This window comes from Hydra vulgaris, chromosome 01 (assembly GCF_038396675.1).
Source record: "Hydra vulgaris chromosome 01, alternate assembly HydraT2T_AEP".
Lineage (NCBI taxonomy): Eukaryota > Metazoa > Cnidaria > Hydrozoa > Anthoathecata > Hydridae > Hydra > Hydra vulgaris.
This window is the reverse complement of record NC_088920.1, coordinates 27,876,519-27,904,052: the sequence shown is the minus strand read 5'-3', so window position 1 is coordinate 27,904,052 and position 27,534 is coordinate 27,876,519. Positions and strand designations below refer to the sequence as shown.

At 26.6% G+C, this 27,534-nt stretch overlaps 1 protein-coding gene across 4 annotated transcripts in view; it reads left to right on the top strand.

Moving 5' to 3' along the window:
• LOC100198919 (DNA excision repair protein ERCC-5) overlaps positions 1–27,347 on the top strand; it is a 50,437-nt gene extending 23,090 nt beyond the window's left edge. For 2 of the 4 annotated variants that reach the window (XM_065787821.1, XM_065787822.1), the window contains 10 exons: positions 4,542–4,694; positions 4,935–6,179; positions 6,913–7,032; positions 7,117–7,330; positions 13,816–13,884; positions 14,523–14,601; positions 21,886–21,949; positions 24,292–24,418; positions 25,070–25,155; positions 26,887–27,347. In XM_065787821.1, the coding sequence (XP_065643893.1) occupies positions 4,542–4,694; positions 4,935–6,179; positions 6,913–7,032; positions 7,117–7,330; positions 13,816–13,884; positions 14,523–14,601; positions 21,886–21,949; positions 24,292–24,418; positions 25,070–25,155; positions 26,887–27,285 (2,556 nt within the window). In that variant the 3' untranslated portion in view covers positions 27,286–27,347. Of the gene's footprint in view, positions 1–4,541; positions 4,695–4,934; positions 6,180–6,912; positions 7,033–7,116; positions 7,331–13,815; positions 13,885–14,522; positions 14,602–21,885; positions 21,950–24,291; positions 24,419–25,067; positions 25,156–26,886 lie in introns of all 4 variants that reach the window. The other 2 variants (XM_065787823.1, XM_065787824.1) reach the window with 1 other exon arrangement.
• The last annotated feature ends 187 nt before the right edge of the window (positions 27,348–27,534 follow it).

Below are 27,534 nucleotides of genomic sequence, written 5' to 3'. Positions count from 1 at the left end.
TGAATGTAAGTTGGACGTACTCCACACTTGTCCAAAAAAGGCTCCTAACCTCTTCAGAAATGATCCAAAAAATCCCGTGGGGGGGGGGTGATTATCTATAGGTTATGGTGATCAGTTTAAAACAAAAATTAAAAGCTTTCAATTATGTCCACAGGAGAAAATCGCATTTAAAGTTTTTGCCTAATTGACAGTAAGAAACTTAATTTTCAAAATGCGTTTTAACTGCTAAAAGTCACTAAAAAAAACCTTTTGTTTTGTCTTGAATGTTGCAGATGTCTCTAAACATCATTATAATAACCTATTGTTTAATTTTTTTTCCTTCTTTAATAAAAATTCAAATTTAAAGGAAATAAAATTGAAATATTCTGGCCTTAAGTTTTTGCCGCTAAAATAATCATGGTAATTGCAGAAAATCTGTTTGTTTTTGTGTTTGAAAAACAGTGATCGCATATTAACTGATTTTTTGATTGAAAGAGTCAAGAATATTTTCAAGTGCAATATTAATTTCAATGATAAGAAAATTCCAACTGGTATTTGCAATTCATGTAGAAGCACTACAATGAATTTCACAACAACATTGGAATGTTCCAATGTTGGTGTGAAAAGGCTTGCATCAGCTCTAAACAACTCAATGGATAAAAGGGCTGTAGAGGCAAGCGTGAAGCAAAACCTTGACAACCTCTGGAAAAAATTAGCAGATTTTTTCATGATGTCAAGTGTTGGAAAAAAAGATAAAAAACCAAGTTTGAAAAGTTGTTCACTGCAAGAACTTGAATGCCTCAATCAACCTTACTCTCAACCAATATTTCATCACATTAAGAAATTTGCTGAATAAAATGAAACTTGGCTCGGAGTTTTCAGCTTTCAAACCACTGAATCGATGCATGCCAAATTCAAGATCTACTGACAAAGGTTTAATAGGCAACCTTCTCATCCTGAATATGGAGACAAACTTCTGAGTTGTGTTATTGATCTTAACAATAAATACATTTGAAATTAAATTGTCGTGAATTAAAAACTCTCAGGAGAAAAATCTCAGTCAAAGTATATTTTTGCGTGTAATTACTCATTTTTGTCAAATGATATACAGCCTCGATATCAAAAGAATATCTACAGTCTCAAATTTGTATTGGTTAAAGCTACTTTGTAATTCATTGTATATATATTTATAAATATATGCATATCTTTTTGAAAAAAGTTGTATTTAAAATAATGCCATGCTTAACAATAAAATTTTAATATCAATTTCTTTTGATTTTTTATCGTACTAAAAAATCAAAAGAAATTTGATATACTATATTATGTATTGGTAAACTAGTTTTGAAATGTATATACAAATACTCTTTATTAAAACATAATTTTGAATCTAAGGGATATTAAAAAAAAGTTAAAGGGATATTATAGTAAAGTTTAAGGCAAAAAAAAGTGTTTTTTTTTAGCTCTTGGCTGTACAAATACTTTTTAAAAATAAAGATTTTTGGTGTATTTAGACAGAAACTTTAAATATAATTTTCTTCTGCAGACGTAATTAAAAAATTTTAATTTTTTCTTTAAAGTGATCCCTATTACCTATAGAATCATCCCTCCAAAGGATTTTTCGGGTCGTTTTTGAAGAGATTTTTGGGACCCCTTTTTGGACAACTGTAACACCTTTAAAAGCAACTAAAAATACTCAAATAAAAATTTTAAAAGAAAAAATTCTATGATGTGTTTAAGAAAATGCATTACAAATAACAATTAATGCATGATAAATTAAAATTGTTGTTATTTGAGATGGTTATTGCTTAACTGTATCTTTGTTGCTTCAATTGAAAAATGTTTTCTATGGTATTTTTACTTAGTGCTGACATTGACTTTCTATGGTATTTTTATTTAAGTGCTAACATTAACTTTCATTTTTTATGAAAACCTAAAATTAAAATCAGTTGCTAATTTAGCTGCCTGTTCTGTACAGTCATTAATCACTTTCACAATTTTCTTACACACAGCCTTGAGTAAAGGTTAAAAATTATGTCTTGATAAAAATACTTATTTTGGGCAGATGTTCGACAATTTTTTTTTCAGACAAACAATCTTATCTTAAAACCAAAGGTTTAAAACTTTGACACGTCTATCTATGTTTACAGTCATTGATGGTTGATTTTTTATGTAGTTTTACCCACTTTAGTATTTTTATTATTCTTTTAACCAAAATATATTTCAATTATCTAATTAAAAATAAGCGAAAATAAGCAAAAATAAACATAAAAAATAGTTAAATAAATAATATCATTTTTTAAAAAAGAGATATTATTTGAATAATTATGAACGGTAGTGTAGATATTTGTATTGAATCCTCCAACCTATTTCAGTATGGTTCATTACTGCTTTTCAAAACAAAAAGTTACCGAACATATTTTTCTGACCTAAAACGATTTTATTACCAACCTTAAACCATTTTAGGTGGGCTCAAATTTTTGAAACAAAGTTTGACAAATCGACAAACATGCAACTGTTTAGCATAAAACAGTTAATAAAATAGTTAATGAATAAGTATTAAAAAATAGTTAATAACAGTTAATAAATAAGTTTATAAAATAAATGCTTATAAACATCAATGGTTTCCTAAAAATTTTAAAAACAAATTAAAGTTTTGTTGATTTTATTTTAGTTAATTCATTTAGATTTATTAAAAAGTTTTTTTTTTTTCGTTTTTAATTTAGTTGTTTTGTTTACAATTTAAGTAAGAGGTTTGTTAGAATGTTTGTTTACTTATTACCTTATTATATATATATATATATATATATATATATATATATATATATATATATATATATATATATACACACACACGCGCGCAGTGCTTTCAAAAAAAGTAGGCGCAGTAAAAAATTGAGTGCATTTTCTTTTTCAGTGCATCATAAAATCCCATCCATATTTCCTAAAGATTTAATTTTTTTGAACAACAGGAAAATAATTTTTCTACAACTAACAATTGTCAATAACAGGTTCGTATATAATTACCATTTTTTAAAAGTTTACTTTTTTCAAAGAATACAAAAAACATACCATAAAACATGGTTAAAAAAAATGAGCCAACAAACTTTTTAATTGACTTCAGTTTTACTTTTTTATCAACCCAACTGTTATTCATAATTATTTTATTAATTTATATTAGTTTGACAATTTCCCATAAAATGTTGGATAAAATTACTTATGATGACCAGTTTAGTCACATTTAAAGTCTTTTTAAATAATTTGATAAGACTTAAAAGTAAATATACATAGAAATGGGTTAAAAAGCAGTAAGCAAAGCAACAAAGTGACAAATAATAAGTATGAAGGATGGCTTAATGATCAGTAATAGAGAAATAGCAAGAAAATTAAACATTTCAGAGAATTGCGTTAGATATACTCTAAAGGCATTTAAAATTACAGGTGGCATCCAACGCCATGCAGGATCAGAAAGATTAAAGAAAAACTACTAAATGCGAAAGTAGTCTTATATTTTGTCAAGTAAGAGCCAATCCGATGTTAAGTTATCATGAACTCACCGACAGAAACCTGGAAAAAGGTATTTCATTAAATACACTTAGAAACATTTTACTAAGGAAAAAAAATAGTTTCTATGTTGCTGTTAGAAAATATTGATGGCCAGAGATCGGCTCAAAGATTTAGGTGGTGTAAGGAGAGAAGTCGAATCAAATACATATATAGAAATGCTAGAAAACTGCTTGCTGACTGATTCCAACAGTGGACATGCTGATAGATCGAAATAAATGGTGCCAATTTCAACAAGATTTGGCATCTGCCCACACAGCTCGTACAGTAAAAGCATGGATGAAAGAAAATAAAGTAAACTTAATGCTCTGGCCAGCTTGATCACCAGATTTGAATCCAATCCAATCTCTTTGGGCTTGGATGGACAAAGAATTAGTCAAGGTGCAAATGTGATCAATAAATAGCCTAAAGCAAGAATTAGATACCATTTGGAGAAGAGTTCCAAATGAAATCTGCAACAATCTTGTAAAATCAATGCAAAAAAGATGTGCTGCTTGCAAAAAAGCTTGTGGGTGATATTTTAAATACTAGCGTAGACATTATTTTTGTTGCTTTTATTTTTTATATATTGCAGTTTTTTATTGACAATTTTTGTTATTATGTTTGATAAGGTTTTTATATACATCTTTATGCTTCAGTATGTCATCCAATATGCAAGATTTGTTTAAAAAAGATTTTTCTCAAAAATAAAATAAAATTTGTTGATATCTTCTTTACTTTTTATTTTATGATAGTTTAAATGTGCTTTAAGCAACAAAGTTTTACTGCATCTATTTTTTTTTTTTTAAAGCTCTGTATATATATTTAAAGTAGGTCAGTCATTATTTATGTATAAAGTACAAGTATTAATGTGAAAATGATAATGTTGCTTTTCTGGATAAATGTTCTGCATTTTAAATAATGTAACTCTGATCAAATTCTATTACCATTGAAACATTAGTAGATGTATGTATGTATGTCAATATTTATTTGTTTGTGCCTATTTAAAAGTATTTTTTTAGGATATGTTTGCATTTCCTGAACTTGTGGACTTGAATTCTGCAGAGTTTTTAAATTTGCCTCCACAAGTTAAACATGAGTTGTTAATAGAAATACAAGAGGTTAATAGAAAAAGGTCTAAAAGAAAGCATTCTCCTGATATATTGCTTCCACAGGTATGATCGTTTTATTAAAGCATAAAGTTTTTATATTATGTTTCTATAAAATTTAACATTACAGAAGATCTTTAAAATTTAATAATAAATAGGTCTCAGATGATTAAGTCTATATTCTAGTTTTTTTTTTTTTTTTCTTATATAATTTATTATCTAGATTTTTTTGTTTTCTTATATAATTTATATTCAAGACTTTTTTGTTTTTTTATATAATTTAGCACTCAAATAATTAATTTTTAGGACTCAGATGAGTTTTCAAATTTTCAGTTAAGCAACCTAGTAAAAAGAGGCAAAATTACAGACAATATTAGATCTCTTAGGAAAGAGATGAACAGTTCACTCTCTGAAGAATATTTGGAATATCTTAACATTGAGCATGATACTAAAACCAAAGAAGTTCAGGCTAAGCGTTTAATATCAAATGAAAAAGAGAGCTTTGTGTTTATAAAAACTGACAAATCAAAAGAAAAAAATGTTCTGTTTAGTACAAATATTGAAGACGGTTACACTCAGTTTGATATGAAAAAGCATAAAGAAGAAGCTGCGAAACTGAAGAATATTGAAAGAGTTGCAGCACAATTTAAAAAAATTAGTTATCAATTTCCAAATCGTATGCTGTCTGATGATTCATCTGATTCAAGTGAGTCAAGTAAAGAAACACAATTAAATTCTTCTGGTAGATCTTTCCTTCAAGAAAATTTTGAATTTATGTTTAATTCAAGCATTTCTGATGACGAACAAATTAAAAATTCTGATGATGATTCAGAGAAAAATGTTTGTTTAATACAATTAGATCATAATTTAGAAAATTTAAATGATATAAGAAAAAATCAAGTTAAAGGCCTTGCAGTTGTTGGAATTTCGGACATTAATGAGACTGTTGATATCAAAACTGGTTCGAATAAGCTATTGAAAATAACCGAAAAAGAATGCTCTAAAAATCTTCTAAATATAAATAATTCTTCTATCGTAGAGATTTTTGAACCAGATAAGTTTGACAAAAGTTTAATTACTCCTGTATTTCAAACAAAAACAATTGCAAATAATTATATAGAACCAGTTTGTACTATTTATCCAATTGGTGAAGAAGATTCTGATGTAGAAGCTATAAAAGAAGACGCTAAAAACATTTGTGATGCTGAGGAAAATATTCAAGTAGAATCTGTGGCACAAGGTATTCAAGAAGATCATGATGTTGATGATCATGTTCAAGAAGATTATGTTGTAGATCATGATGTTGATGATCATGTTCAAGGCGATCATGTTATGGATCATGACGTTGATGATCATATTCAAAAAGATCATGTTGTGGATCATGATGTTAATGATCATATGCAAAAAGATCATGTTGTAGAATGTGTTCAAGAGGATCTTGATTCAAAAACTATTCAAGAAGATGCTAATAAAAAGAATCCCATAAAAAGTGAAATTAATAAATCAACATCTAATGAGTTTATTAACAAAATTCAACATGAAAAGACTAAGGTTAGATTTTTATTATTTTATATACTGCAGATTAAGGCAAACATCACTGGTTATATCATACTGAAATAGTAGGGGCTTTAGTACATTTACTTTAGTGCATACACTGATTGAGGGTTTGGACAGACATCTATGTATAATGTCATTTACTTTGGCTTAAAAAAAAAGTTTATAATACTTTTTTTTCTTCTTTTTCTAAATTTGCATGAATAAGTTTTAATTTATAAATCAAAGTGTGCAAAATATATTATTTGCTAACCTTAATCTGCAGGAAAAAGTGTATATGTGTGTGTATATACAAATGTATTAGGGTTGTTCAAAAAACAGCACTTTTGAAAAATCTTTACTTTCAGCCCCTTTATATGATAAAACAACCTTAGATTAAAAAAAAATATATATTTTTAGGGCTTGAAAAATAAAATATTTTAAGGGCTTGCTCAAGACCTTTAACAAGTCTCTTTAATTATTTTTTAAAATGTATTAAAAGTGTTGTTTTGTTGGACCTCAAATGAAGCAAAATTATATAAAACTTTCAACATTTCATCATTTAAAATTTTACATTATAGAAATTGACATTTTTTAACTGAAAAAGAAAAAAGTGCATTTTTACAAGATTTTTTAATTTTTTGTTTTTTTGTTTTTGTTGTTATTGTTTTTTTTGTTTCTGTTTTTATATATTAATATAATATAATTATTTATTTATTATTATTTTTTTTTTTTGTATAATTATTTTAAGGAAGATTTCTTAAAATTAGAAGTTGAATTAAACAAAGAAAAAAATGAACTTGAGCTAGAGACTAGAAAGCAAACTAGACAGGCTGCAACATTGTCTGCTGAAGTTTATAATGATGTTCAAGTAAGTTTTCAAAGATCCAAATCTTTTGTAAGTTAAAGTTGCAGTGTTTACTTTTTTTCTGTATCAATTTTTGCAATTTTTTAGGACTTGTTGCAATTGTTTGGAATCCCTTATCTTGTTAGTCCGATGGAAGCAGAAGCTCAATGTGCTGCACTTAATCTTTTAAAGCTAACTAATGGTACAATAACTGATGACAGTGATATTTTTTTATTTGGCGCTGAGAATGTTTACAAAAATATTTTTAACAAAGATAAAATTCCTGAATATTATTCTTCGAAAGACTTAGAGACTCTATTATGTAAGTTTTTGTTTATCTTTTTTTGGTTTTAAGTTTTTTCAACTTTTCAAGTCTTCTGTCAACTGTTTCCTTTCTCTTTAACTCTATTCTTTGTTTTCTAGTAACTCCCAACTTAATAGTGGTTGCTTGCAGCCTTGTTGGAAGTGAATGTGAAATTTTTTTTTTTTTAATCTTTTTTAACTTCAGGTCATTCAAAACACTAAAAAATGGGTTGTTTTCATTTGTTTTGTGGTGATAAAATCTTTTGATGTGACTTATTCTTCTGAAACATTTTTAAGTTTATAAGTTTTTCTTTAAGATTTTCCAAAGCTTTTATAGTAAATTTTTTTTATTTTGTTTAAAAATTAGCCATATTTATGCTTTTATAATATCTTGAAATAATTTAGTCATAAAGTAAAATATTTTAGCTTTTAATTATGCTTTTGTTTGCACAAAACCTGATTTAATGCAGAGTATAATTCTGTACTTCAGCATTTAGTTTGTATAAAGAGCATCTAGTAAAAAGTTCATATGATTTAAGAAAATTTTTGAAAAATTATATTTTAAAATTGAAAAAAATTTCTAAAAATTGTATAAATATATATTTTAATATTTTATATTATGGATCCTTTACTAATGTATTACAAATGCTTTAGGTCTACTCAATACTACTTTAGGTCGGCTTAATGCTAATGTTTTGAAATGAGCACATAAAATTTCAAAAATAAAAAATACTGAAGAAAAAGAACAAAAAATATTAAAAATAACAATAACAATAAAAAAAATAGCAATAACAATAGTTTTTTTTTTTTTTAGCAATAATTGATCTTCTTTATACAAGTAGAATACTCAGCTAATAATCAAGAGGCTCGATATGCAGTGAAAAAACTAGATGAATACAAGTTTCTAAAGCATGCAGGGACAGATACAGTAAAAGGATGTGACTTTGCTGAATGACAAGTCTAGCAAGAATGAGTTTTGTTTGATGGAACTAGAGATTATCATCTCTTTTGAGTAGCAACCATTATAGTATTTGTAGAAAAGAAAAAGAGGTGCAAACTTAGAAGGTGCAACCTTACAACAATTAGAGAAAAGCTTAAACTCAACATATAAAGCAGGTCCAAATACATTTATAATGTATTTTTGGACCTTGTCTAAAAGAGAAAGAGTATCATTAGAATAACTAGCCCAAATATGACAAAAGTACCTCATACAGGGACAAATAAGAATTTTGTAGAGGTAGAGAATGGAATTAGTATCATTAGAATAACTAGCCCAAATATGACAAAAGTACCTCATACAGGGACAAATAAGAATTTTGTAGAGGTAGAGAATGGAATCAGGAGTAAGATAATGGCGAGCATGATTAAAGCAACATTAGCAGATGCTAACTTTGTTATCGATTTTTTTTTGTGTAATCAAAATCACTTTTTCACGATTACTGGTAACTGGTCTGTGAAATATACGAAAGCGTGTTGTAGCAATACTAGGTCCCAGAAAAGTTAGTTGTAAATGATAATCCAAGAAGGCATAAAGAGGAGGACTCAGTGAGAGGGTTGCCATTCATTAATATAGAAATGTCAACAGTATTATGATTGTTGTTTGCAGTAAATAATTGAGTTTTGTTGGGTTTAAAATATGTAAGCCACTGCAAGTCCTAATCTGTTACAGAAGTCAGATCAGATTCACAATCAGCTGTTCTAAGAGATCAAAAAAAAAGACTTTTTGTCAAGACTGTAGTGTAAAGTTGAGTTTATACTTGTTATAAAGTTGAGCAAATACTTTAAATTTAAGGTTGCCAGAAAAATCATTAATGTAGATAAGTAACCAAACAAGACCAAGGATAGAACCTTGAGATACCCAAGATGTTACAGGAAATTTTTAATAAAGCGTCCCATGAATTAGAGTTACTTTTGTTAATGACCCTTTAAAGATTTTCAAAAAGTCTCTAGAGCCTAACTTCTGAGTTAAAATAGGTGGTTTGGTAAAATAATAATAATGGAGCATAGCATCACACATCACCTTTTTATATTGATTTCTTGCAATAATAAATAGTTGTTTGTTTTTTTGAAAAATATAATTAAAATGATTACGATTAGATATAGCAGCTGCACAAGAAGGTAATACTAAGTAGTAGATTGAAGTTTGACTTCAAACTAACAAGAAAAAATAAAGGCTTCCATACTATCTGAATCTAGGAAGTGTTCATTTATCAGCAGTGAGAAAAGACATCATCCCAAGGACCGTCACAAAGAAAATCACAAAAAGAATCCTAATTAGTTTTAGGGTAAATAGTGAATAGGTCCAAAAAAGAAGTACAAGATAAAAGACCTAAAGTAGAACAAGGTGAAACTGAACACAAGGTCAGAGACAAGATCAGTTAAGGTAAGTGATTTGGGTTGTCTGGAAAACAAGTCAGAAAGTTGACTTGTTTTCCTATCTGACTAAGAGATTGAGAAAAACAGAAGTTATGGGCTTTATTGCCTGCAGAATAAGTAGAGTTCATTCAGTGTATAAGTAGAGTTCATTCAGTCAGCCATTCAGTGTGAAGAGCATTAAAGTCACCAACAACAATAATATTGGCAGAAGGTTTAAGAAAAAGGGTATGGTCAATTTGATCAGAAATTACATCTAAAAGTGTGCAGTCTTGAGAAGGAAAACAATAAAGAACAAAGAGAATGGTGGTTGAGCAAAGAGGTGCTAAACACCTAAAAGCGCATATAACAATGGTCAGAGGATTCAAATCTGATTTCTCAGATATACAAATAAGTGAATTGTTACGCAAGTATATGCCAAGCATGTGACAGTCTTTACAAATCAAAGGATAGTGTCCATCAATACTGAGATCTGAAGATGGAATTCAACTAATGGAAAATTACTTTGCAGACCATGAATATTTGTTAAAGATATGTTAAAACAATTAGGTGGTAGAAATGGTTTTTTATGCTCAACATTTTTGGTTACTTTGGGCATGGTTTAAGTTTAAAGAGAACTTGATTCATAGATAGAGCATGGCATCCCAAGCAATCAGCTATGTAGTTTTCCCTTTCCTGCTAATTAACCCTAAGTTGTAACTTAAGGCTCCTTATGTGGCCATGGAAATGCAGGCCTTGTTACGAGATTTCGCTGCGTAGCGAAAACGCGTAACGCATTTCTAAGTAACTCAACTCAGCAAATATATTTTGCATCGTTAGAAGTTATATTGCGTCACTAGCGTCTTTTCAAGTACCGCATTGTAATTAAAGTTATTTTATTAACGCGTTAAAAATCATACAAACAGTTTGTTTTTTTCTCACTATAACAAAAGTTACAAATAAAATCTAAGTTCTTATTAAAAAAATCATTTTTATTATTTTTTTTCAAATATGAGCTAAATTTTATTTTGAAAAAAATTTTTTTTTCATGAAACGTAAAATATTTGTTTATTTTCTTGTGATTTTATCTTTGGTTTTTGGTTATTTTATTAACTGTTAATACATTTTTTCTTATTTAATTTGTGAACTCTTTTTAATAATGTTTTTAAACAATAAAGTTTTTTTTTTGTTATTTATCAGTTACCGATAACATATTCGTGACCATAATTTATTTTCATAAATTAAATGAACGTCATTAAAACTTTACGTTATTGAACTAACAATAAACAAAATATCTTATTAATAAAATATTTACATCAAAATAAATCGTGCATTTTTTAAACTAATTATGACTATAAATAATTTTTATATTTAAAAGGAATTTATATATTTAATTCCTTAAGATAAAACTTAAAACACTTTTTTTTTTTAACTAATTTTAAATAACAAAAAAAATTAAGAAATTATATTTCTTTAACAAAAAAATCTATTATTTTACAATTGCGGTTAAATGCTTTTACTTACGACTTTATTTCTTCTAAATAAACGTCACGTTAACGGTAATCAAAAGATAATTTAAATATTCTAAAAGATATAAGTTTTTGCGTAGCGCAAAACTGCTGAACGCGTAGGCAAATCGCCTTTTCGCAAGCAAAATGCGAGCTGCGTAGCGCTTCTTAACAAGGCCTGATATATATATATATATATATATATATATATATATATATATATATATATATATATATATATATATATATATATATATATATATATAGGGATTAAAATAGTTGCTAGACATTGACACCCTTTGGACCATTCTTAAGACCCACAAGAGAAGGGCATTTTGTCAAAAAAAATAAACAGTTGCTAGTTTTTCTCCTCAGACAGGTTTCAAAAATGATTCAGGGGTTGTCAATGTCCGGCACTTATTTCGACCCCTGGATATATATATATATATATGTATATTCAATTTTATATATATATTCCTATACTTTACGGCTAAGAAAACGTGTTTGTGGTAAAAAAATGGCTCTTTGCTTGTTTGTGGTTTTAAAGCTGACAAAATTGAGGTTAGATTATGTCAAAACACATTAATTTAATTGCAGGAAGTAATTAAACCACAAAAACGCAAATTAAAAGACTAGAATGTTTTTAAAACTATTCTAAATGTTTTAAAAAACATTCTGAATGTTTTAATTTATTTTTATTTTTTTACTGTAAAACATGCATGAAGTGTTGCTACATCGACTATTTTATAGCCTGACTTGCAACAGAGTGCTGTTACATTGACTAACGAATAGCCTGGCTCACAATGGAGTGCTGCTACATCGACTGACAAATAGCCTGACTTGCAAAAGAGTGCTGCTACATCAACTGAGGGTTTGATTTGGGCATGCAGTCTATCAAATAAAAAATAAAAAATTTCCGATCTTTAAAATTATAAAAAACCTAAAACTGACATTTTTACGGTAAAAACTTAAAGACAACTCTGCAAGAGTATATATATATTATAATATATTATATTAATTTACCTCTCCAAGGCCACTACAGACGAGGAGATTACTTAATATATATATATATATATATATATATATATATATATATATATATATATATATATATATATGTAAATTATGTTAGTGTATTTTACAAATAGAGTGCTCAATGTTCTTAAAGAACAGAGCAATAATAAATTAGTAAAAAACACTTATCTAACTTTTATCTTCGACTTGAAGTTTCACCATTGCTGGATCATTAAATTTGGATTTATTAAATAAAAAATCTGAATTAATTTCTAAATGTAGGCACGAAAATAAATACCTCTTAAAAAATTATAAAGACAAATGACCAAATTAAACTATCCCCATTCCAAAGAAAATTATTTCAAAATTACTTTCTGTAACTTCCCGTTAACAAAAAAATGTAGTAATTAAAAATTTTTTATAATAATTTATAACTTCCTGTAAAATATTTTTTTCTATAAATTGAATTTTTTTTGAGATTTAGTAACTCTTCCTGATGATCCAGCAATGGTGAAACTTCAAGTCGAAGATAAAAGTTAGATAAGTGTTTTTTACTAATTTATATATATATATATATATATATATGGTATATATATAATGCGGTAGTGGTGTAGTGGTAAAGCGCTCGCTTCATAAGCGGGAGGTTCGGAGTTCGATCCCCACCATGTCCCTGGTAGTACCGCGCTTAACTTGTTTCTCCGTCCAGCGGCCTTGTTTGTCAAGGTTCGTGTTTCGGAGTTATAGAGTTGAGAGAGGGTTATAACCACTATTAAGTAGCCTCCTCATCTGTAGTGGCTTTATCGGCCTTGAGGAGGTGAATAACAAAAAAAATATATATATAACAATTGAAGGTGCTATTTACTTCTAATTACTAATTAATTTTCAAATAAAATTCATGTGTAAAAAGAGTTGTTCACAAAAACATAAAAAGAGTACTGCATATGCTGCAGTACTCTTTTTATGTTTTTAAACATAAAAATTATTAGAACTACAATACTGCATAACAAGTATGCAAAATGGCAGAAATGTGTTTAGACAAAAACAAAAAAAAATTTATTAGAATGGAACATATACGTATTTTATTTAATAATCGAGTTTCTTTATTTTGAAATGTGCTAGAAACTTTTATCATAGAGTTTTAAAATTTTATTGTTTTTAGTTGTTTTATTGAAGTAAGTTTTTGTCAAGTTGAATATTCTTTTATGCCAATATTATTTATTTATTATTATTTATGCATCATTATTTGCTTTTCTTTTGAGGTAATTTTTTTTACTTTTGTTATTATCGAATTCTAAATTATTATCTGTGAATGAGTTTTTTTTTCAGTGCATATATATTCTTAATTGTCTGCGAGCAATTTCTTGTAAAATTTCCTAAAATTATGAGAATCCCTAATATTATGAGATAATAATTACAAAATTTTAAAAAATTTTTAAAAGTAGATAAATAAAAATAGATTTTTAAAATTTGTATAAGTTCAATTACTTTTACAAAAAGAAAATATATTTTTGATATATTAATATTATTTAAAATCAGCAATTTGTTTTTCTATTAAAATTTTTAATTATTATAAATATAATTTTAAAGTTTCTGTTGTTAATATCTTTTAATTAAATGTTTTAAAATTTAGATTTAACTCGTGAAAAACTAATTGCTGTTGCATTTTTAACTGGAAGTGATTACACAGAAGGACTTCCTGGTCAGTCAAAATTAACTCTATTTGTATTAACCATAGAGAACTTTAACATTTATATTGTTTTTTTCCTTTGTCTGCCTGTTGTTTTTTTTATATTTGTTAATGTAATGTACATATCATTATAACTTATTTATATAATACAATGTATTGTATCATAAATTTTATAAAGAGTGATTTAAACAAAGACTTCAGATAAGGAATATACAAAATAATATAATAAAGTAATAATGATAATAAAAATATGAGATATATACAAGAATAATGTTGTCAATAATTTTAGTGACTAGTTTAATATTGTTATAAATTAAATAAGGACATTAATCCAAACAGTAACGAAGACTTTATAAAACCTTGTAGCTAGAACCTAGGCCTAAATTGTGGTTTGCTTTGCATAAACTACACAAATAATAGGAATTGCCATTCATAAGTTTTGTACTAACTTTGTGTTTAACACCATTTTTTAATGACAACTCCATCTAATTAGTTGAATTTTTATGCCCATAATGAAAAAATACAGTTTATATTAAAGAGGTGTAAAAAAGCAAATATTTTTTGATGGATTCATCAATTACCATTTGTGGGATAGGTACCTGAATGTCCTTCAAATTGTGTTTTGAATAATAACATATTGTATATTAAAGGTGTTGGTGGAATTACTGCTATGGAGATTCTCCAAGCATTTGCTAAAAAGACGGCAGAAGAAACATTAGCAAATTTTAGGTACATATTCAGTTTTTTTCAATCAGTTGCTAAAGTCCTTTTTATTAATCTTCACTGCTTCAGGGTGTTAGCCAGGAAAATATTTTACACAGAGTTTTTGCGATATTGGAAAGTGTGGCAAATATAAAAGCAAAAAAGAAAAGGTCATTGCGTTCTGACATTTAAAGTTCTAAAAGTTTAGGCAAATTAAGGTTCTACACAAGTAGAAAAATTTGACATTTTTTAGATAAATAAATATCTTTGAAATGAATTTTTGTTTTGTTGGTTATATTCATAGCAGGAATATTTTTTTTATTTTATAAATGTTAAATTACAATTACTCATTCTGAGCAATCTTCAGTTTTTTCATATTTAAATCTTTTTTGTGTGTGTTAGAAAAAAAGAATAAAAGACAATTGATTGCTATTAAAATTTGAATGAATTTGATACTTGGATTTTAAATAATTGCGTACATTGCTTTTAAATACATTTTTAAAAAGTTTAAACGTTTATTTACATATATTGTCTTCTTTTATATTTATTTTTATTTTTATATAGCAAATGTAAAAAAAAAATTTTAACAAAACTTTTTCAACAATTGCCACGATCTTCTTGTGACTTTTTAAATAGCCGAAACAAGTTTTTAATTGAAGACTGTCGCTAATTGAAGACAGTTGATAAAAACACTATATATTCTATGGAAAGTTTTTAAATATTCAAGTTTTTAAATACTTTAGAAATTTGCTTTGCTTGCCAATTTTATTCGAATAAAATGTTAGTTAAAAGAACTTTTGCAATACGCTATTTTAGAATTAATTTAAAAAGCAACAAAGTCATTTAAGTGGTAGAGTGAGATTTGTTCACCGCACAAGGGCAGCATATAAATTTAGTATGAGCATTTAAAAATCTAGTATACTAGGTGTTTAAATTTTAAAATGTTTTTATAATTAAATACAAAAATTAATTTTTTTTTAAATATTCAAATTCAAAATTTACGTAACTTTTGTATTTGTAAATTTTAAAAAAAAATTAATTTTTTTATTTATAAATATTGTTTTTGTAAATTAAACTTTTGCACTTGTAAATAAAATAAAAAATATTATAAAAATTTATGAGTACTTTATCATCTTTTATGTTTTACGCAAATATAGTATAAATGATTTCATTGCAAGTTTCATTTATGATTTTTTTGTTGTTGTTGATTTCGATGTTCTTTACTAGCAAACTTTGTCTACCAAAAGTATTTTTGATTGATTTAATTTTTAATTTATAAAAGCTAACTTATTTTAATACTTTATTATTTGTTAAGATTTTTGTAACATTTTTGTAAACTTCCTAACTTAAAATAACTTAAAATAACAGTAAAAATGTAAATAAAGAGTTTAAAAATAAGAAGAAGAAATAAAATCAGTAACTATTAAACATATTGAAAAATCTAAACTAGAGAATAACGTCAATTAAAAAATTTTCTTTACATTTTTGAATGAATGATATTACTTATTGATGACAATGCTTTTTTTCACATCAAAAAAAAAACGATCAACTTAATTTATTTCTTTGTTGTGCATACTAATAACATTTTCTAGGTATCTAGCGTAACACCTCAAATCTGACCCTGATATAGGTTGTTTGATTTTTTTTACTATGAACTTTTGAACCTGTGGAAATTTTATACCAATTATAAACTCTGCGTTATACGCCGTGCCATCAGGTTGGCTAACACCCTGAGCTATTTTTTATTTTTAAGCTTTTATGTCGTTGTTTTTTTTGTTTGTTTTGTTTTATAATATAAAATTAAACTAACTATGGACCAATTGATGTTTTGCATTTCTATAAAAATTTCTTGCAATAATAAAAAGATGAGATATGTAGAGAGTTCCTTTTTAACATATGAATATACAATTTTGATTAAAAATGGCTCGAGATGAAATGAAAGCAATTGTAGCAACTAAGACAATGGAAAAAATCAGAGATTTAAAATCACTATTGCAAAGTTATTATTACAGTCATAAACTCTTTATTTTTATAGAAATTATTATACATTTTTTTATGTTCAGTTAATACAAAGAAATTCAATACCAGTGTAGCTGAATAGGGGTCCATTTTTTTTGATAAGAAATACCTGTTTTAAATACCAGCACTTTGGTTTTTAAATCACTGTTTTCTTTAATTATTATTTTAAAAAATTTATTCATATCCTTTATTTACTTTTCTCAATTAAATTATGAATAGTAGATTATCAAGAAATTTATTCAACATTCAAAAGGTAAATTAAAAATTTAGGACTTTTCCAGATTATTGGCCCAACAACCCAAAAACCCAACAACCCAAATCTAAGAGATTTTAAAGTTGGTCTAATTTTTGGTTGAGTCAAAATCACAAAAAGAATCTCAGTCAGCCTGCAGTTGGCCCAGAGGTGGAAATAGACAAAAAATATTTCTATGAAAGGCCATTAAAATTATTTATTCTGAAAGCCAGATTAGTTTATGAATGAATTTTTTAAAAATTATATTTCTAGCTACTTTCTATGTGATCATATGTAATTTTGAAGTTGGTAAATTTCCAAATTTACAAGCAAGAGTTGTTTTAAACTAAGGTAATTAATTTTGTTGAAAATTTACAAGAGGGAGCGGGTCAAAGAAATCAGATTAAATTTCAAGTTTTTTTCAAAGTACTAACTTGTCTATTTTGTCATACATTTTTTAAATATTTAAGATTTCTTTTTAAGAAGCAAGTTAGCATTTTTTTTTTTTTTTCTTTTTAAACAAGATTTTTAAAGGTCAACTGTGCAGAACACTTTTTTTTTCGATTAAATATTTTATTTTTTATTTTATTAAAATTTTTTATTTTCTGTTAAAACTGTTATAGTCTTGCAGAAGTGTTCTCAAGAGCTATCGTCTATACTTTCAAAACTATTCAACAAGTGTTTATCAGAGTCTTGTTTTCCATCTTGTTGGAAAGCAGCATCTGTTATCCCTATTTTCAAAAATTCTGGAGAGCGATCGGATTTGTCTAATTACTGTCCCATCAGTCTTCTTCCTATCATAAGCAAGGTTTTTGAATCTTTAATTAACAAACACTTAATCTCTTATCTTAAATCTAATAACTTACTTTCTGATCATCATTATGGATTTCAATCTTCTCATTCTACAGCTGGTTTGCTAACAGTAATAACTGATAGGTTTTATCGTGCATTAGATAAAAGTGGAGAGATTAAGGCCATCACTCTTGACATTTCTAAAGCTTTTGATAAAGTTTGGCATGCTGGTCTTCTCCATAAGCTTTCTTCTTATGGTGTATCTGGTAACATCTTTAAGATTATTGAATCCTTACTTTCCAATCTTAGTATAAAAGTTGTCCTTGATGGACAGCACTCTTCTTCTTATTCTGTATCTTCAGGAGTTCCTCAAGGTTCAATCCTTGGCCCTATACTCTTTTTAAGAAGCCAACACTCTCTGATTGCTTGGAGGGGGCATTTGAGCTTGATAAGGATCTCACTTCTGCTACAGAATGGGGCTCACAGTGGCTGGTGAACTTTAACTCAGATAAAACCCAATTTTTTCAGCCAATCGTTATCACAATAATTTAGATCTTCCTATATTTATGAACGGTAATGTACTCGATGAGTCATCTACCCTTTTACTTCCGATCTTTCTTGGAAACTGTATATCAAATTCGTTGCAAAATTAGCATCCGCTAAGGTTGCATTTCTTTATCAAGCTCGACATTTTCTTACTCTGGATTCTATCTCTATAAATCTCAAATCCGGCCTTGTATGGAATACTGTTGCCATATCTGGTGCAGATCTTCTAATGATGCACCTTCTCTTTTAGACAAGGTGCAAAAACGCATTATAAACATAGTTGGACCTGCTCTAGTAGCCAACCTCCAACCATTATCACATCGTCATAATGTTGCTTCTCTTTTTCTTTTCTACAAATACTATAATGGGCACTGCTCTAAAAAGCTAGCGTCTCTTATACCATCTACTAAAATTCATTATCGTGTTACTCGTCATTCGATTAAGTCTCATCCTTTTTCTATGACTGTTCCTAAGTGCTCCAAAAACTCTTATTCGTCTAGTTATTTTCCTCGAACATCAGTCCTTTGGAATTCGCTTCCTTCATCTTGCTTTCCTGATTCATATAATTTGCAATCTTTAAAGTCATCTGTCAATCGTTATCTTACTCTACAATCTTCATCTTTTCTCTTCCAGTAACTTCCAACTCTAATTAGTGGTTGCTTGCAGCCTTGTTGGAAGCAAAGATGTTTAAAAAAAAAAAGTTTTTGTTAAAATTATTTACATTTTTTCATTTTTTATTTAAAAAAAACTTATTTCATTTTTTAAAAATGTATTTCAACAAAATATATATAAATTTTAATAGATGAAAATAAAAATGCAAAATATATCCCTAAAATTGATTTTTTCACACAATTTATTAGAAACTAACAAAACCACAAAGTCAAACTCAATAGCATATTCATTCATTAAGATTAAATTATCCTTTATAAAAACTTAGAACGACTATTTAATTCTATCAAGAATTATTATTATTTAAAAATAATTAATTTTTTGAAATATATAATTTTAAAAAAATGTTTGTGAAAAAGCATGGAAGTCTTGTAAATGTCTAAAAATAAAAATATTTTAAGAAAAAAGGATAAGTATTTAAACTTTCACTAGTATGAAAAGATTTCTGAAGTAGAGAAAGCTCTACTTCAAAAATGATATCTTTAAAAATATTATTTTATCACAGTACCGCGTTTTTCAAAACATAAAAAATATTTTACAGAATGCAGTGGTAAATATGGAATGAAAACTTGTCAATAATATCAATAATGAGTGTCTTGAGTTATTTTGTTAACAGGTTATACAAAAATATAACCTGTCATATAGATAATATATTTTGGGTTGAAAAAACAGGACCCCTGGTTGAACCAATATGTAATTCAAAACATAAGGCTATTACTAAATTAAACAAACACACTGGACTACAAATAGATGGTTGCTTCAATTCTGGTAAGAAAAGAGGGACATCTACAATGTCTCTTATCAACATAAAATTAAAATTGACAAATTTTAAGAGATAACTTATAATGCTTCTTCTAATATTATTAGAAATAAGCCACTGGCTAAAATCAACCATGTTCTGCTCAGAGTCTTTTACCACTCAGTTGAATTAATCATTCTTAATGATGGTTATGGCCTTGAAAATTTATCTGAGGAGAGCAAACAACAAAGATATAAAAAACTATTTAAAGCTACTCTCTTGCAACACATTGTAACACATTACATTTAGAACAGCCTACAGATGCAATAAGTTGTTATTTAAAGATGTCTGATCCTGGTGTCTCAAACCAAATTATTTAATTGTGTCCTCCAAAGTTAAGCTAAGATTGCAGTTCAAATGAGTAAACCAGATCTTATGAGTGTATATTTTCAAAACCAAAGATATATTTTGATGACATGTTTGAAAACTTTATTTATGATTATTTATGAAGTTATATGAAGTTAACATCTTTTACTGTTTTTACTTTTTACATTGAAATATATCTTCAGGTATCAAAATTTTAAAAACTTTTATTAATAATTTTATCGTAATAACATTATTTAAAATCCAAATTTGACAAAATACACATTTCTAAATACTAAAGTTCTAATCAATAAACATTAGGAACCAGGCTCAAATTAAATTGCTTTTTTAATCATATAAAAAAATTTTCACTTAAAATAATTTGTTAAAAATCCTTAAATATGGTAATTAGAACCCATTCCACAAAGTTATATAAATATTAAAAAAATTTTCTATAAACAGCAAAAAATATTTTTTCAACAAGTCCTCAATGAGTTTTCTACAACTTTTCAGTCACTAATTATGATTCAATTTCCATAATTTTGTCTTTTGAGCACACTGTGCTGCTTTTTAAATAAGTGGAATAATAGGGTGAATCTGATGCAGGAGAAATGTAAAAAAAAAAAGATTTGAGTGTGATCATAGCATAATCAGAACCACCTAAAGATGACAAAAGAATGAGATAACAATAATAAAACCCAAGCACAAACTACAGTCTGTGATAAATACTTTTCAGACAATCTTAGGTTATTAGTCTGGAAAATGAGTTAACTAAGTTAACCACCTGATTAAGAGATTGAAAAAAGAAAAAAATTGGATTTTAGAGCCATCATGGTAAATGGTATTGGAGCCCATCATTATAGTCATTAAAGTCACAAATAACAACAATAATTGGCTATATAAAAAAGAGTATGTGTGTGTGCGTGTGTGTGTCGTTAGGTAGGTTGGTATGTAGATAGGTATAAAATTAAAATGTTTTGTGTAATTGGATATTATCTTTTATTATTATATTATATATTATATATATATATTATTGGATATTATCTTTTATTATTATTTTTATATATTTTATGTAATTGGATACATCTTTTATAATATAGTATGAGAATTTAAAAGTAAAATATTTTATATATTTTGATATACAGTATGTATGTCAAATTTCCTAACTACAGTATGTATGTCAAATTGACTAACTTTGGTGCCATAATTTTGAATTTTTTAGTCTTTGACTGAATTTATTAAACTTAGACCTCTATATCTCAATCATCACAACAAACAAAAATTTATAAAATATTCAAACTGACTGTTACTTTTAGAAAAGACACCTAAAACTACTTACCACCGTATTCCAGTCCCGCATCAAGTCTTTGATTCAAGTAGAAAGGTTCCATATTCTGTAATTTGTAGCCTATGCAGTGTACTTTCATTTAAAAACGTTAAAGTTAGACTTTTTTTATTTGAGTTTTTTGAATCCGTCTAAATTAGTCTAAAAATTTATCTTGCATACTATATGCATGTAGAATTGTAGATGGATGCGTGATAAATTTTCAGACTAATTCTTTTATATTAATATATGACAGAACAATTTGAAATTAGAGTTTATAAGTGAGAGATATTGTTTTTATTGATCCGTTGATCTTAGACAATTTTGTTCTTGAGGCATTTATTGTAGATCTGTGCTTTGTTTTTAAATTAATTTTCAAACTGTAGCAAATTATTGCACTAATAAATCCTTTTAGATTTGTTTAGTTATTTAAAAAAATTTAAGATATTAAAATATTTCAGTAACAATTTCTAGTGTTCCTAGATATTTTTTAATAAGGTTTAATAAAATCTTTTTTTTAGAAACATGGAAATTCTCAACAAAAAAATTTAATGAAAAACAAAATATGGTAACTTTATTTGACTTATTTTATTATTAACACTATTTATGGTAAATTTTTAAATTTAGAGCATGGGTTATGTCTCCAAATGTAACTGGTAACAAAGTTTTGGATCGATTAAAAACCAAATTGGTAATTTTAGTATTAGGTTTATTTGACAGCTTTTATTTGATTATTTGAATATTTTTGCATACTTCAGTATGAAAAAATATGTTTGAATGAATATGGAATGTGTTTGTAAGTAATAGCATTTATGAAAACATTTCATAACATCCTGTTATTTTACATAAAAGCATTTTGTTAATTGTGTTACAGATAATGCTCTGTTATTTTTTATAAAAGCATTTTTATCTCTGTTATTTTTTATAAAAGCAATTTTTAACTAAATAAATGAGAGCATATTGTTAACAATAGTTAATCATGTTTAAAAAAAAAAAAATTCAGATAATATTCATTTTTTAAACAAAATAATGGTGCTATACAACATGTTGGTACCTAAAAGAACAAAAAGTGCTAAGTCTACCTTTTTTTTTAAATCCTGATATTGGTATCCATGAATTTGTCGTAAAAATAGAATCTTTAAAATTATAACATTGTACTGTCTTTATAGTTGGCAAAATAAAAACACTTTGTGTTACTTTATTTTTCTCAACCATAATTCATTCACATATTTGTGTACATACTAAGTTTATTTTAAATTCTATTAAATTCAAATTAACATTTATTAACTTCACTTCATTTATGTATTTGTAATATACACTAATGAAGGATAAAATTAAACTTTAAACATTAGTTTGTTTTTTTGTGCAAGTGCAAGCTCTTGGCAGTTACTAGTTCAAGTTATGTTCTGCCATTAGATCAAATACTTGGTAGCTGTGCAAGCTCTTGAAAGCTACTAATACAAATTCTTGGCATCTGCTAATTAATTAAATAACTTAACTAAAAAATCTGCATGTTGTATCTGTTGTAAAGTGTTGTCATTGGCAACCTTTTTTCTTTCATTAATACACATAAAAGTCTAAAATATACTTAATAGTAAATTTTAGTACTTAAATAAAAAATATATAAATTATTATTTTAATTAAATAGTTATTTGTTATGTATGTACAAGTTACTTGTATAATAAATACTAAGAAAGCTGAATAATAAAATTTTTTTCACATTGTAGATCTAAAAAATAAAAGTGTTCCACCAAACAGTAACAAAAACAACTAAACAAAACTAAAGTTCAATCATGTATCTCGTGGGATTAAAGAGAAGAAAAATTCAAGTGATAGCAATATTTAAAAGTTAAAAAAAATTCAATGTCAGCAATTTTGATCAAGTGAAAAACATTAAGTTTATAGATTTATTACATAATAGATTAGTGAAGAATCATTTTGTATATAAAATGATACATTTTCTGCCATTAGATCAAGTACTTAATAGCTGTTAGATCATTTAAGTCAATTGCAGTCGTGTAATTATCATAATTCAATTGATCATGCGTACAATTTTTGAAGAGCCTTTTTTTGTTGGTCTTCAATTTTTTGTTTAGAAACATAATAACAGTTGAGAAAGGAAGCCATCAAATGGCATCTGAGCAGTTTTGAACTTACCACCACTTCAAAAGTTCTTGCTTTAGTCTGAGTCTTTGTTGAGATTTCTGCAATTTTTAAAACAGTAAATATATATTATAATTCAAAAAAAGGAAGTCTTAAGTTGAAATTTAAAGGCGAAGTTATGGTTTTGACAAAAATAAAAACACCTTTACAATATATATATATATATATATATATATATATATATATATATATATATATATATATATATATAGTTATATAGTAATATATATATAGTAATATACACACACACACATATATATGTATATAAAGAAAAACATGCAAGCTAACAGCTAATCAATGGTCACACCTAAAATGACTAAATAAGCTATTTTGACTTCCCAAAATGATTTCTTGGTAAATCATGTTGATAAAAAGTTGATAAGTTGATTGATAAAAAATAAGAGTTCTAAAAATATTTTGTTTGACAAATAATCAGGATTTTGATAGAATTATAACAAGTTCTGCTGGAAATCCTGCTTTAATCCTGCTTTAATCCATGGTTGTTTTATTTTAGCCATGTACGATCACATTCATTTTTGTAATTCCATTTGGCAAATTTGATTGAATATATTTAAAGTGTTGCAAATTATCCATATCCGTTGGAAGCTGAATTCCTAAACAATATAAGTTTTATTATAATAGTATAAACAAATAGCAGTATGAATAAGCTAACATTAGTATCTTACAGATTATATTGTTGTGATGGAATTGTTATAGCTCTTCATTTTTTTATTGCTATAGAATGAAGCATACCTGAAATAGCAGGCCTGGCTTTATTTACCTCATTCTCAATTACATAACTGATGTGTGTGTATATATATATATACACACACACACACAGTTTTTATTTAAAAAAAAGCTTATTTTTAGGCATTAGATGGCATACCTTCAAATTTTAACTCTAATGAAGTTTGGGAGGCTTATTTGAATCCCATTGTTGATCAAAGCAAAGAAAAATTTGAATGGGGTAATCCAGACATTGAATCTATTAAACAATATCTTTTCGTTTATTTTTTTTATTATAATTTTAAAATATTAAAAATAAAATTAATTTAATTTAACACTTAAGTCAACGGTAAGAGTAACTTAAAGGTAACTTAATTCAAACTTAAGGGTAACTTAAGTCAAACTAAGGGTAATTAAAGTAAAACTTTAGGGTACCTTAATCAAATTTAAGTGCATATTTCTTCATTTCTCAAAAATCAAATAAAACTACAATTGAAACATTAGCAAAGTCTAATGTTTTAAAAGTTAAAAAATAAAATTGATAAATTATTAAACATGAAGCCAACAGCGACACCATTCATGTTAAAAATGGGTGGTTTTTGCATTTGCTCCAATTTTAAATTTATTTAGTTTATTTTTTTTATTAAAAAAGTGGTTGGATTTAAATCTATTACCAAGCTTTGAAATTTTTTTTTTAGTAATTTTTTTTTTTTCAAGTTTTAATTACTGTTTCCTACAAATAAAAAACTACTCTCTTTACAATTCCAAAAACAAGAGAAAATTGACACACCCTACTGTATATAGCAAATATATATACTTATGTGTACACCCTAGAAGGCTGCGATTTGCTAAGTTACTTATAAAGCTATTTATTCCACTTTTCTATCAATATTTCTGGTTTTCTTAATAATTCAGCTAACATTTGCTAGTGACAAAATGGCATGGTCATTTTCTAACACATTAGAAACATTAAAACCACTTTTGGAAAAGTGGAAAGAGAAAGCCAAGGTAAGAGTTTATTTTATTTACTTAAATTATAATATGGAGTGTTCTGAATTTGATAAATGCTTACAAAGTTATGCTTAACTTTATATACTTTAAGGTCTGCTTGCGATTTTATATAGTAAAAGGTATTTTCACATAGAAAATGTTTATTGCTTGTTAAGTCTAAAAATAGCAAATTTAAAATATTGGTCACACATTAACACATTTAAAATACTGGTCACACAATAGCAAATTTAAAGTACTGGTCATACAATTAGCAAATTTAAAATATTGGTCACTCAATAACAAATGCTACTGACTTTATAAGCAAGATTAAAAAGAATATAGATTTTTATATTAGATTCTGTTTATATTTTTATATTAAGTCCTGTTGTAGTTGCGATTATTATCACTGCTCTTGAATGAGAAAATTTGACTCCTACCAAGAATCTGGCAAGATTTAAGATTTTTTTAAGTTATTTCTCGATTATTAAATTAGATATGAATTATTTAGTTTTGCATATGTTATAATATATATACACAGGGTGTCCGCTCTGATATGATTTTATAATGCTTAAAACATTTTCTAGTTTTTCCAGCATATTTTTTAAAAATAGCCCTTTCTGGTTTTTCCAGCAGAGAAAAATTAAGTCTTCAAAAACTAAGGGAACTCTAAAAGAAAATGTTTTTCTTGAAATAAAAAACTTTTAAAATGATTATAAAATGATTTTGGTTTAAGAGCCTATTCTTATGTTGATTACTGATCAATATTTTTTTTTTTGTTGTCACTTGTAAAACTGTTTTATCTGATTTATAAGATAGTCAGAAATAATTGACCAAAATTAGGGTGAACAGTAATGGAATCATGAGTTAAAAAAGAGATTGTTTGAATTTGGGTTGAAACACCAACAGTATGGTTGCTGGTTGTGTTTGTAATAAAAGAGGTGGCGTTTGTGGTGGTTGCTGGTGGTGTTTGTGATAAAAGAGGTGGTGTTTTTGAATTTGTTTTAATTTTTAAATTTATTTTTTGTTGTAAATGCATTTTTAATGGTGATGGTTAATAAACATTTTTGTCCTTTCTCTTGCAGCTCTTTGATTCTGCTCTGATAATAAGCTCTGAATGTAAAAATGAGGAAATCCAACAGAGAATGTTCAAATTAGTGCAATTTAATTTCAAGTCTGTTTCATGTGTCTAAATATTCAAATAAGGCAGATCACCAACATGCAATAGATAAAATGCTGATCAACACATTCACACGTAAAGCTGAAATTCGTTAGATACTTTATGTATTCTAAATTGCCTATTCTAAATATTCAATGAATTTCTCATTAAGTATTTAGAATACGCGCATTGAGTATTTAGAATACGCGCATCTGCCGAACTAGCAAAAATTAATTATCGGAAGTTTTTAGAAAAGTTTGATTTTAAGTTTTCCATATGAGTTGTTTATTGATACTATAGCCTTATTCTATTGATACTACATGCTCAATATTTATTTATATTTATATATATATATATATATATATATATATATATATATATATATATATATATATATATATATATATATATTCTTTATTTAATATATATTAAAACTTAAAACTATTTACTTGTTAAATATACAGCTAATAAAATTAACCTTAATTTGAGTCTTTTATTTACTATAATGATATATATATACTATAATGATTTTCTTTTAATTTTAATTTTAATTTCTCTAGCATAGTTTCTTTTTATTTTATTCTAATATTTAGCTACAACGGACAATAGATACGTATTTCACGCCGAAAATAAAGTTTGGATCTGGTAAAGAAGCCAGTAAACGGTTGCAAAACGTTCTGAATGACTTAAGCCGTTCCACCGGGTTCAATGAAGACCTATTAAAACCTGGACCTAGTGAAACTAATGATTCATATCAAATAGACTCATCAGGTTATTGTAAAGCTGAAATACCTAAGCGTAAAAAAAGATCAGCTTCTAGAAAGAAGCTTCCTTCAACAGTAAGTTCCAATCATAGTGTTCAATTAAAAAAAGAAGCGATAAAAATAAATCCAAATGCTCATCTTCTAAAATCTATTCCTCCTTTAGTTAAAGTGAAAGATATAAACGCAGTTATTAGACGCAGATTTGGAAAATCAGCTTCAAAAAAATAATTATACTTGTAAATAATAAAAATAAATTATTTAATTTATAAAACATTGCATACGTTATAAAATTTTGCGTATTATATATATATATATTTTTTTTTTTTTTTTTTGTTGTTGCAACTTTGACTCGTTTATTGCTATTATTTTAAAACAAACAAAGTTGATATGACAAATCTATTGAGTAGTCAAATTGCTGTCACGCGATTGGTTTCGGTTATTTCGGCTAAAGAAATTTTTACCAAATTTTCGATTTCG